This window comes from Ylistrum balloti, unplaced genomic scaffold, assembly GCF_031769215.1.
Source record: "Ylistrum balloti isolate Yb309-2 unplaced genomic scaffold, AGI_CSIRO_Ybal_v1 Utg369894, whole genome shotgun sequence".
NCBI lineage: Eukaryota > Metazoa > Mollusca > Bivalvia > Pectinida > Pectinidae > Ylistrum > Ylistrum balloti.
Genome location: NW_026782025.1, coordinates 1,039,131 through 1,052,026, shown reverse-complemented (window position 1 = coordinate 1,052,026; position 12,896 = coordinate 1,039,131). Strand labels below are relative to the sequence as shown.

The following is a 12,896-nucleotide window of genomic DNA, read 5'->3' as shown; positions in this document are numbered from 1 at the left end:
ATATACTGCACTTCAAGTAGATTGATTGTACTCTATATTGCGAATACTTTTGAAGGAACCAATGTTGAAATTTCAATAAAAGTAATATCTAAAAAAGGATTATCAAATGTTTCATTAGACTTTTTACATGCAAATATGTTTTTTATCATTTGATAATCTACTTTGTAACTTGACTTACATTTTGATATGTATAATGATTTATAATGAATATTTCTTATGGCTGTATGCCATAATTAATTATAATACAAATATATAAATATATATATACTATATCCAATATATTAATTTACATTAATTACATAACTCTTATGGGGAAACTCAAAATGTAAGTATGTATACAATATTTATGTATGTACCGGTATATGAATGATAGGACTTAACCAAATCACGTAGCAGACCAATTATATTGAATGATCCCAGAGCAACACATCAAGCTGCTAAACACTACAACATCTAGTTAGGCACTAATATAACTCAAGCTTCTCTTTCGCTTATCTATTTAGCATACTTGGCAAATATGTCATATTTTCTATGACCTGAACAGTGAGTACAAAATGTAAATAATAATATATTGTTATGCCGTCTAGGAGCAATTAAAATGATAACAAGCTTTAAATAAGTAAAACAAATGCATTTGATAATAGGAAATTTCAATTTTCATGAACAATAAACTCATTTTGATAGAAAAGAAAAGAGAAAGAAAAACAAACCAAAAAAAAAAAAACAAACAAAAAAATAAAAATGGGTTGTAGTTTTGAGATTGTGATGAAAAATATGAGTGAAAAAAGTTTCAAAATAATTTTTTTTTTTGGTTTTTATTTTTTGTATTCCATGATTATGTATATCTCTATCAGTTGTATATTGCAACATAATATAAGGTTTTATAGGTTTTACCATCCGCACACAATCCATTACTGATGTTACAAATTGATTGTACATATTGTATTTTGAAATTGAACAGAAAACCTGTCATATTACAAACTTTCTCCAATTAAATTCATCTAGGTCAAACAGCTTTACAGAACTTAATATTGTACAATGTCAGAAGGAGAAAATAGTACATACATTGAAAATAAAAAAACTTGACTTGTAGCTGCCTAGGAATGATTCAGAAGAAAAGACTGATTTAAAAGTTAGCAAATATTTGGTCTTGATGTGCCAACGATTTGATTTGAGGCAACATTACAAAAATACAAAGAATTAATAGAAAATTTACAGCTCTCTTTCCATGACTATTTTAAGAGTGATTTAACAATATCAAGAAAACCAAAAATTCAATCCAAGAGAGGATATTCCTGAATCTTTAATAAACCTCAGTCCAATCCAGTATGAACTGTTAATCATTTTTACAGCTACTGGTATCATCTCTTTGACTCAATCAGGACCATAAATGTTTACACAGCACCTGCTTAAAGCTTCTATTTGAATACATAGCAAACCAATGTGGAAAATCACATATATCCATACTCCATTACCCTTCGGTATTGACACAATTATGACCTTTTTTTATTTTAAATATATAGCTACTATAAAAATGTATAATAAAAAAAGGAAAACAATCCGTTATTTTTTCAGCCAATTTCATAATGATTACAGTCTCATTCGAAAACAAATCATGGAATTTGATACAATTTTGATACCAGTCTTTTTTTAAACTAAAGCAACTACATTAATACATAATATTATTTTGTTCATTGAGACTCAATTCATTCAGGACAGTGTTTCTATGGAAACAAGAACATATAACGAGCTAATGGTTCACCCAGCACATGGGGAGTTCAGGTTCATGCAATGTTCAGTAGGTGGAGTTGGGGTTCATTATGTTAGGTACAGTGGTCGAATGGAGAAAACCTTTCCGCTGTTTCTGTTTCCTCTGTTCAGTCATCTGAAGGAAAATGATGAATACTGATTCATACAATATTTCAAAATGAACAAATACATTTCTCAAAATGTCTGGGACAAATGAAGTCAAAAGATCCTTTTCAAATTTCACTTATTCAAGTTTATCAGCTTACCTTGTCATGTATTTCAGAGTATTGCTAAACTATAATGAATGCCAGCCTGTTGTAAGAACTTACTAATTTTAACATTTTTTTCAAACTTACTCAAATATTTGTTACAAAACTAAGTAAGAAGATTCCCATCCAGAAGTCTTATTTAAAACCACGTGCTAGAATTGATTTACAGTAACAATATCCTGATGTTTCAATTCCTATCATTTGTTTTTTATCAGTATTACAAGGAAATTGACACCCAAAAACTATGTCAAATACCTTGCATCATTCAATTCATCCAGTCATGTAATATAAGAGTAATTTGGAACCTACCTGGTCTTTGAGCTCACTCAGCTGTTTGGAAAGGTTTTTAATTAGAGTGTTGGCACAGTCCAGCTGCGCCTGCAGGTTTCGTAATTCGTTTTGTTCTCCATCGCTTTCTTCTGCCTGAAGTGACATGGCTCGCATCCTTGGGAACCATTCCAGATTTTTCTCCTGTACGTAACACAGATAAGTTAGTTAATTATATGATAAAGTGTATGTCAGACAACACTGAAAATCAGTCAGAAGGGCTCTACAACCTTCATATAGCAAGTTTTTATCAGAGGAATTCATCTCAGTACTAATGATGGGGGACGTCATGTAACCCCTAACTAGGAAACTGCATACATATCTTCAGTTCTGGATTATTCCAATCCTAATATACGTGCATGTAGATAGAGCAGACTGACACACCATGATTCAACATAAAGAAACAGAATCTTTAAATAGTGTACAAAAAGACACACAAGTGAATTGCACCATTTAATACAAATTACAAGATGATACAGTAGAGCCAAAGAATGAATTAAACTGCATCAAAGAAAATTGCAAAATGTCTGCTTAAGGAACACTCCAATCACTGCCTGTGTAATTCACATATACACATCCTTTCTGTTTGCAAGTTAACCAATACATGTATTATACTGACCCACAATTATCAACTTTCAAATTGGATCTGGAATGATGGGTGTTAGTTTTGTGAAACAGAATCTATTGTTCTCATCAGAATCTTTTTCTTCATGTTTAGAATTATGTGCTATTTATATCTCTAACTTTGCACTGTCTTTTTATAAGCCTATAGTAACCATATCGCCTAACTTTAAATCATTATCAATACTAGGTATCTCGTCAATATCCAGTGTGTGTATACCTACCTTTATCATGGAGTGGACGTAACTTTCCGGCCCCGTAAACTCGGTGCGATCTTTCACCTTCACCAAGACTATGAAGTTGAGATAGTGCCACATATTGTGCTCTTTTGACTTGTGTTCATCAAAAGATACATCCTTGTTGTCGAATGCAACACGATTTAAACCTGAAATTGAGTAAGACAATAGAAATGATATCATAGTTTTAAAGTTTTTATTCAATTTAGAGTAATCATATTTCTTCATTTTCAATAAAAAGATGTCACAGAAAACCAATTATTTATAAAAGTATCTGTTTCTATAAGGTTGGTTCAGCCACTAGGCACTGCACTGACTCTAGCCTAACCTTTATAACCTTTCTATGTTTGTTGTTGGGGTGTTGTTATATATCAAGACTTTACACTTCGGTCCCAAATCATGATGAATTGTCAAAATGTACTTCAAACCAAATTTCAACCTTACCTGTCCACCAAATACAAGGTGTTAGCAACAGAGAATTTCTGAAAATCATGGGAGTCACTTGTCATAAGTCTTTGGGATCTACATTGGTCATGTATCAGTTGGCAGTTTTAATAGAACGAAGTCATTAATAAATGGGTTGAAAACTAGTGTTCATAACCTTAATATCTATAATGTGAATACTGGTGAATTCATGAAAATTGAACAGAGAAGTTTACATACATACCACATATAAAACATGTATTTTTTAATGTTTGTTCTTTGTTCTGTTTTTCACTCCTCAAGTCAGCAAATGTGTCGATGATGACACCAAAGATGAGGTTGAGGACAATAATGATGACGATGAAAAAGAACAGCATGTCATACACAACTCTGGCTATAAACAAGGGCTCCTGGTGAACAAAATAGAAAAAAAATAACTTTCATTTTGGCAAAAACTTTCATCAGTTTTTTTTTCTCATAGCACAAAAAATAATAATATATATTGATTTTCTAAGTCATCTGTTTCAATAAAACCAGTGTAAAACCAATTTGATTCCAACAAAATTCTCGTTAACATGTGAGCAGATTTTAATGAGCATTCAAAAGTTTTCCCTAGTACTTCAACAATATGTTTAATGACAGAGGAAATGAATTTCAACCTTTAAATGCAACAATGTAAAATCAGTCTCATTGTTTCTTCAGTAAGACTTAATTAATTCACAATGGAGTTGACCATGCTTCAGATTTAAGAAATCATTTCTGGTACCAATTAAAGGAATAAGTTACCCTTGCAACAGGTGTTTACAGAAAACATAATGTTGCTATTAGATATTTATGTTGTGTAATTACCATGGTATCAGACTGTTGAATTACCATCAGTTTTTTAAGTTGCTTACCATGGTATCAGGTTCACATGTTACCATGGTATCAAATTTGAAAATTCCCATGGAACTAGCATTACAATGGTACACATAACGGGTTGGATCATGACACGAGTTTCAGATTTAAAAGTCACTTACCCTGGTATCAGGTTTACGAAGTACATCACCTATGCCACCTCCGTTTCTCAGTCCTTCATTCAGAGTAGTGAGAATGCACATGATGAGAGAGTCACACACACGCTGTTTCTCACTAGATTCCTCTTCTGACACCACTGTAAATCACCACGGCCATTTTTAGGGCTTACTGTTTTACTTGAAAGCTTTACCAGCAAATTAATTAATGTAACAAACAGAGTTTTATTTTGATCACAGATCTTTCTTTTGCATATACTGTCAAATCACTTATTTAAATCAAATTTCTGTTTTCATTCCTTTTGTGGCTATTTTTGATCCAATAACCAATAGGTCCATAAGTTATTAAGCTGTTCAGAAATTTAGATGCATTTTTATTATATAGGCTGATTTCACGAGAATCACTACACAAAATCAAGTGTCAACAAACTATTTTTTCAAAAGGAGACACAAATTTGAGACCCACAAAAAATATGATTGTACAGTAGTCTCTCCTTCATTAGCTGACTTTGGAGTTGGATCCAAATCTAAGTTTCTTCTTATGTTAGTCACACCCTTCTCATGATTTTTCTATTTTGTTACTTCACTTCAAGTCTGTAGAACATGCTTTCAGTACATTAAAAATGTTTTAAGATGGCCATATAGAATACGCTGAATCAAAATCTGTGTCGTAATATTACAGTAACTATAATTTTAAAGTAATTGAAATATATTAATAAGCAGCAAGGGCAAATTTCCAGAGTAAGAAACAAATTATAAAACTGACTCCCAATATGGCTCAAAATATGGTGAGGTCCAAAGCAGCTATTCTAGCAATATCAGCTGATAAAACAGAGACCTTTTCCACACCATATTTCAGCATCCTACCTTGGGCAGGATTCAAGTAGTGGGCTACTTTGTCGGAGATACTGCAGTTTCCATGAGCCTCACACGAAGCATTCACTGTATTATTTATGTCTGTCAAATCTGAAAAATCAGCACATTTCAGGGTAAACAATTCCCAATAAAATTTAGTAACAAATATTTTATCAGTATATTAAATATCTGATCTGTTGTTGTATATAAATTGAAATCCATCTAACTTAACATCAAAAGGCATATATGTTTGACATGTATAGCACAGAAATTTCAAGAGTTCCATTGATTTCTAGCATTTAATTCAAATAGAATAACTGCTTTTTATCTGGAAAGACATGATTCATAAACTAACTTGCATAAACTCCGTCAACTGTAATAAAATTTCATTTATGTGTGTTGTCTCTTCATAATATAAAAATTGATCCCTTGAAAATTTTGTCATAATTACTGATGATTTGAGGAGGGTCAATCCTCTCCACTTCCATGAGAAAGTCATCCTTGAAGAAGATAAATCCAATGATGGAGAAGAGGTAGATGAGTATGACAGCAAGGACGGCGGTGAGGACAATGGAACGACCATTCCTCGTCACAGACTTGATAACATTCAGCAGGGTTTCCTCTCTGTACACTAGATCTAGCAACTACAGCAAAAACATACATAAGGAAAAGAATGAAGAGAACTGTGGATTCATATCTAAAATGATAAGGTGTCAAACTGGATGTATTCTGTAGTATTAAATGAGTTGTCTTTTTCACTTGCAAGTACTTATCTACACTATGTTTCACAATCTACTCCTTGTTAACTATAACAGTGTTCTGTGACTTCTCTGACTACTACTTCTCTCTGCAAGATGTAAGCAATGGGGAACTATGGGAAATTCAAACCTCAGTTTGGACAATGAGGTCTTGTATGGTGTAAATATGAGATGAATCTGTTACATATGGAGAAAAAACTTACCAAGAAGCTGTAGAAGAACTCATGTACACACAGTCCAAGGACACATAATATGAGATATCCAACATTATACACAAACTGAAAATCCCTCAGCACCTGAGAAGGTGGTTTTGTGAAAGTTCCATTGTTTCCCATCAAACTTATCAAAAATATTCCTTTATTTATCACCTGAAAAAAAAAACTAATTACTTAAATTTTTTGAGGAGAAAAAAAAAGACAAGTACTAGATTTCATATAATATTATTAGATAGTGATGTTAAAAGTATACTGTGACAATTTTATCATTACTGTGATGATGATGATGATGATGATGATGATAAGGAGGAGAGGATGCAGGGAGGAAAGTGTAGAAGGGAGAGTGTTTTGTTTTGGTTTTGTATGTATATTATATTATATTAAATAAAAAATCAAATTTTAGAAAAATTTATTTTATCATTATTAATTTGTATTTTGTTAACTGAAATTATTCGCAGCTGTTTATAATCGTAACCTTTATAAATAATCATCAAATCCATGTAACAGTTACAACTTAGTGTAATGGAAATTTTATCATTCAGCAATATTATACAAATCAAAATCTGCATACCTGCAATGACCTACACTTACATTTAAGGCACCTAATAGCCACAAGGTGGGTTCAAGTCCAACAGAGAATATAAACCGAAGAATGATAGAGGCTATGAAAGTTCTAATAGCTGATGGGTACACTCCAACACTGATCACTAAAGCAAGGGATCCAAACATGGCAGTCCACACCAGGCCCGACAGACGAGGGTCAAGCTCTGTAATGCATCATCAAGTAGAAATCTTATTTCGTTAGCAAGGTTATATTTTTTTAATGGTTCAAACTATCATGGCTTTACCAAAATCTTGAAGCAAAATGGATGTAGTTTCCATGGAAGTAATGAGAGAGACAATGGTTTTGTCTATAGGTTCCATTTTTGAGGTATTAATACTTTATAATTTTTATTCCATCCTTGAAAAATAGCAAAATATAGAATCCTTCAAAATTGAAAATCTATAATTTCTTTTTTAAAGGGCAGTAACACAGTACTATAAATCATGATAAATTTGTACTCAGATTTTGTTTAAAAAGTTTATAAATCACTTAAGTACTACTAAGTAGTAAAAAATTCATGAAAGTTTTCACAGAAAAGTGTAACTAAATCAGACTCATTCTCTCTCTTTTTTTTTCTTATTTAATCAAAAGATAAAAATAAAAAAAACTAGAAAATGTCTGTAAGACATGATTTAATCATAAAGATAAAAATAAAAAAACTAGAAAATGTCTGGTGAAGATTATGCTTTCATTATTATTTTGTTAGCATATTTATTATAGCATATTATGATGATAATGGGAAAAAAAACCCTGTAACTTCTATCCTTATTCATTTGTTTAATTGGAACAAAACAGGCTCTACGAATAAAGATAAAGCATGTCATATCACTGCCACAAAGTACAGAACAAAGAAGTATGGGATGTGTGGATTACCATCTCGTTCATCACTGAAGGGGTAGAAGCAGGCCACCAGGAAGTTGATAAGGACGGCAAAGTTAAAAGTAATGCTGCTCCAAAGAGACATGTGACTGCTGAACCACGACAGGTATGGATTGGCTGTAATAAATCTCCAGAATTAAAGACTGAACCACTGAATTATGATAGATGTGTATCAACTAAAACAAGTCATCAATATCACACATAATACAAACTGTTTGAAACATTACAGACAATATACAATGCCAAAGTTTAAATCAGGTATGGAAACTTATAGGCTATCAATATTTCCAGTAAGATGTGATTATACATATACATACACAAAGGAAACAATATTACTTTTATGTTATACCCTCTAAGTAGGGGTTTTTACCTCGGAGTTTCTTCTGCCATCTCATCTCAGCAAAAAGATCCTCATGTCTTTCAAAAAAGTCCACAACCTTTGACCCCTGTTCGTCCATCTCTGCACAGTTGTAGATCCTTGTCTTTGTTTCTTCTGTTAGGTATTCACAGATCTCTGGTATCGGAAACACAATCTGTTCCATCGTTCTGTTCTCCCTCACAATCTATCACACAAAATATAATTTGTTAAGAAACACTGATAGAAATATTTGTATCGGAAACAAAAATCTGTTCCATCGTTCTGTTCTCCCTCACAATCTATCACACAAAATATAATTTGTTAAGAAACACTGATAGAAATATTGGCATCAGAAACACAATCTGTTCCATTGTTCTGTTCTCCCTCACAATCTATCACACAAAAAATAATTTGTTAAGAAACACTGATAGAAATATTTGTATCGGAAACAAAAATCTGTTCCATCGTTCTGTTCTCCCTCACAATCTATCACACAAAATATAATTTGTTAAGAAACACTGATAGAAATATTGGCATCAGAAACACAATCTGTTCCATCGTTCTGTTCTCCCTCACAATCTTTCACACAAAATATAATTTGCTAAGAAACACTGATAGAAATATTGGCATCAGAAACACAATCTGTTCCATCGTTCTGTTCTCCCTCACAATCTATCACACAAAATATAATTTGTTAAGAAACACTGATAGAAATATTTGTATCGGAAACAAAAATCTGTTCCATCGTTCTGTTCTCCCTCACAATCTATCACACAAAAAATAATTTGTTAAGAAACACTGATAGAAATATTTGTATCGGAAACAAAAATCTGTTCCATCGTTCTGTTCTCCCTCACAATCTATCACACAAAATATAATTTGTTAAGAAACACTGATAGAAATATTGGCATCAGAAACACAATCTGTTCCATCGTTCTGTTCTCCCTCACAATCTTTCAAACAAAATATAATTTGCTAAGAAACACTGATAGAAATATTGGCATCAGAAACACAATCTGTTCCATCGTTCTGTTCTCCCTCACAATCTATCACACAAAATATAATTTGTTAAGAAACACTGATAGAAATATTGGCATCAGAAACACAATCTGTTCCATTGTTCTGTTCTCCCTCACAATCTTTCAAACAAAATATAAATTGTTAACAAATATTGATAGCACAATTGTTCTAAACCGCAATCTTTCCTTATTTTTGTTTACATACATTTTGCTTTATTTCTGCTTGACTGACACTGTAATTTGTCATAGCATTAATGTTTAAATAGAACAGGCAGATGAAAATATGATCATCATATCTTTAATGGGACATTCCTTTGTTCAAATTGCAGATATATGCTACATCTATTATTTTTCAAATTTATATATAACAGAGGATCACATTGCCTATCAGTGGTGACATTAAATGTACTGAAATACATGAATCATATATAAACACTGTCAATATGCGCAGGTAATCTTTATTCTTTTGGCCGAATTCAGAATCTCAAATGTTTTTTTCAATTTAATAAATTTGGGTCATTTTGAGACTCTGACTGCTGTTTTAGTGTTATTTACTTTTACTACTCTAGAAAAGTATACATTTTGCATCTAGCTTCATTTTTATAAACTGAAGTAGTTTCAAGAAATAAGAATCTTTGAAGACAAATGAGAAAAATACAGATAAAATAAATCACAACACCAACACAATTTTTTTTATCAAAATACAATCACAGGGTAAAGACCATAAAGTCTTAAGTGAAACCTTACCTCTATCTGTGCTGTATGTTTTTCATAGAACTTGAGTGCTTGGTCTCCCCATAAGTCATCATCACTGGGCTTCAACAGGTTTGCCAGCTCCTCTTTGTGTTGTGACAGCTGCAAACACAGTACACTTATGCCTACATCTTACAGATCAAAGCAAGAAATAAATTTTGCTAAACTTTACTGATGAATCCAAGTAATGTACTTTAAACACTAGCACTTAATGCATGTAACAAGTCACATAAATCCTACTAATACACAATTTAATAAGCTGATGGGTAAGGAAATCATTCAAAAACAAACAAACATCTGAATGACGTCCAAAAACAGGAACATGGCAACTGATATTGAAAAACCTTACCTGTGTAGCTAGGATGTAGATGTTGTGGCCCACAGCTTTAGGTGAGGCTTCAATTCCACTGTCCTCTTCCTCTTCATCATCATCATCTATAGTTGCCTCTTTATGGAATGCATTTTTACAGTTCTCCACCTATATTCACAGTAAACAAGGCTGAGAATTTCCAACATTTCCTATACATCTACACATACTAATCAGTGGTGCAGGGGTAAACAGAAATATAAAACAGGTCAATGCTGATATCGGAACTAAATTATCAATGGGTAGTTAAGAAGTGTTCATAACCCAAACTTAAAAAACAACTCAAATTTCTTATTTGACAATATCTGCTAACAAACATAAGATCAAAAAATTATTTAAGCTTTTTCATAATCAAGCAAAAGTGAGCAAAATTGTGAAAGTTTAAATTATTTCACACCATGAAAAAAGGGAATGACCAAAGTGTAGCTATGGTAAGCTGCCATGGTGCAAAAAGAAAATAATAAAATCTTACAGTAGTTCTAGTAACAGTATAAAACCTTTTCCTGAACAATAACAAAAGAATATTCAAAGAATGATTCCTACTTTTCTTCTTTTGTAGTTTGAAAACAAACTCTTAAAACAATAAATTCAAAATCAAACGTTTTCATTTTCAATGTTTATTTAAGATATAAAATGAATATCTGGGTGTCAACAATTTCCTTTTGTTATCCCAGACAGAACACAGCACCAACTATAGCTTGGTACAAAGATACCTACACAATATTGAAGGTTCTACATCTGCTGGGACACTAGTTTCTACTCAATCAACACTTCAGACTGCTACAGACTACCCAAAATGGAACAAACAGTCATCGTTTGTTTTCAATTGTATTACAAAACTTAAAGAGAAATTCACTGGAAAGCAAAACCATCAGGACTACCTATCAAAACTGATTGAATTTCCATCAATAATTGTTTAATTCATAATTTTTATGTAACCTTGGTGTTATAGATTGAAGTTAACCAGAGAAAGGAATTTTGCATCTAAATAATAGGCACAGCAAACTGGGAAAAACAATCTAAATTTAAATATGAAATCATTTTAGTTTTAACATTCACTTATGAATACTGTTACAAAATTTTCAAGAGAAAATTTGTATTACCATAAGCATAAACATTAGCATTATTGGAAGTTTTATAAACAGTTTGTTAATTTATAAATATCCTATAATCTTGTTAATGTAATGAAGAAGAAGTGGTTTTGTACCTCAACAACATAGTACAACTAATTGGACAAAACAACCCAATAGTGAATATTTAATTGTCTTTTTTGTACACTGATATATAGGAATGTATGTAAAGAAAAATATGAATGTCATCAATTGAATACTTGTAATCATTTTTGTTAGACTGTCAGTAAAATTATCATAATCATCCTTTTAAATATATTTACCACAAAAAGATGTGCTATCAAATAATGTTTTGAAATAACAATAATTCCACATGATATTATAATGCATGTACCTTTTTGTAGACCTGTTAATTGTGCATCTTTCAAAACCAGTTTTACTTATAACAACTCAATGTTGAATTATGTTTTCCATATTGCTTCTTTTCATCAGATGTTGTACTTGTTGAGACTACTGATATGTGCATGCTTGTTCTTTAATATAGATGTGCAAACTTAAACTAATGAGGATTTTTCTGACAGCAAACAAATTGTGAAAGCGAAAGCATAAAAAGGGCATTTAAGCAGCACATTTATCATTACAGTACCAGCTAGTCTATTAAACATCCCTAATGACATCAAACTATTATTAGAACCTAACCAAACAAAAAAAAAAAAAAAAAAAATGAAAAATTGCCATGCAAGTAACAAAGGGTTAAGTAATAAAATGTTTTCCCAGTGTCAAAAAATTGTACATGTATGTAAGAAAATAAAGATATATCTACTATCTTACCAGTGACTTTGATCCAGCTAACAGCAAGGTAAGAACACTTTTAAGAACTACATGATAAGAGGTATGTTAACCTTAGACAGCCAAAAACCTGAATAATTACTGCATAATTACAACTTGTACTCATAAAACAATCATAAACATTTTATGAAAACTCAGCATAAATTCAGAAAAATATGAAAAATAAAAATCATTTGATTGGTTTCCCCTAATACCAAACCCCCCTCCCCAATAAAAATATGACAAATAGTATCTAAATAGGATGGATATACTTTTAAAAATTATAGATGGAAAAGAAATTGGTATTTTTAAATGACATTTTAAATGATATACTTTAAATAAAACATGAAATAATGTATGATAAAAGAGTGTGGTATGATAAAAGAAGATTTTGTACAGAAAACAGACATAAAAAATAACAAAATTTGATGTAAAACAGGAAATCTATACACTTCACAATGATGGAACACCAGGTTTTCTAAAAGCCCTATTTTTTCTTAAGATCAGAAAAAATAGCATAAAAAGAATCACTGATTGGTTTGCTTTTACAGG

At 31.5% G+C, this 12,896-nt stretch overlaps 1 protein-coding gene across 1 annotated transcript in view; it reads right to left on the bottom strand.

Moving 5' to 3' along the window:
- Window positions 1-274: 274 nt before the first annotated feature.
- Window positions 275-12,896, bottom strand: part of LOC132546531 (inositol 1,4,5-trisphosphate receptor-like) — a 111,149-nt gene continuing 98,527 nt past the window's right edge. The window contains exons 50-62 of the mRNA XM_060210250.1: window positions 10,429-10,557; window positions 10,074-10,181; window positions 8,320-8,512; window positions 7,944-8,066; window positions 7,058-7,233; window positions 6,455-6,619; window positions 5,945-6,137; window positions 5,506-5,604; window positions 4,645-4,778; window positions 3,870-4,035; window positions 3,191-3,351; window positions 2,328-2,489; window positions 275-1,885 (exon numbers count right to left, since the gene is read on the bottom strand). Of these exons, the coding sequence (XP_060066233.1) occupies window positions 1,796-1,885; window positions 2,328-2,489; window positions 3,191-3,351; window positions 3,870-4,035; window positions 4,645-4,778; window positions 5,506-5,604; window positions 5,945-6,137; window positions 6,455-6,619; window positions 7,058-7,233; window positions 7,944-8,066; window positions 8,320-8,512; window positions 10,074-10,181; window positions 10,429-10,557 (1,899 nt within the window). The 3' untranslated portion in view covers window positions 275-1,795. The remainder of the gene's footprint in view (window positions 1,886-2,327; window positions 2,490-3,190; window positions 3,352-3,869; window positions 4,036-4,644; window positions 4,779-5,505; window positions 5,605-5,944; window positions 6,138-6,454; window positions 6,620-7,057; window positions 7,234-7,943; window positions 8,067-8,319; window positions 8,513-10,073; window positions 10,182-10,428; window positions 10,558-12,896) is intronic.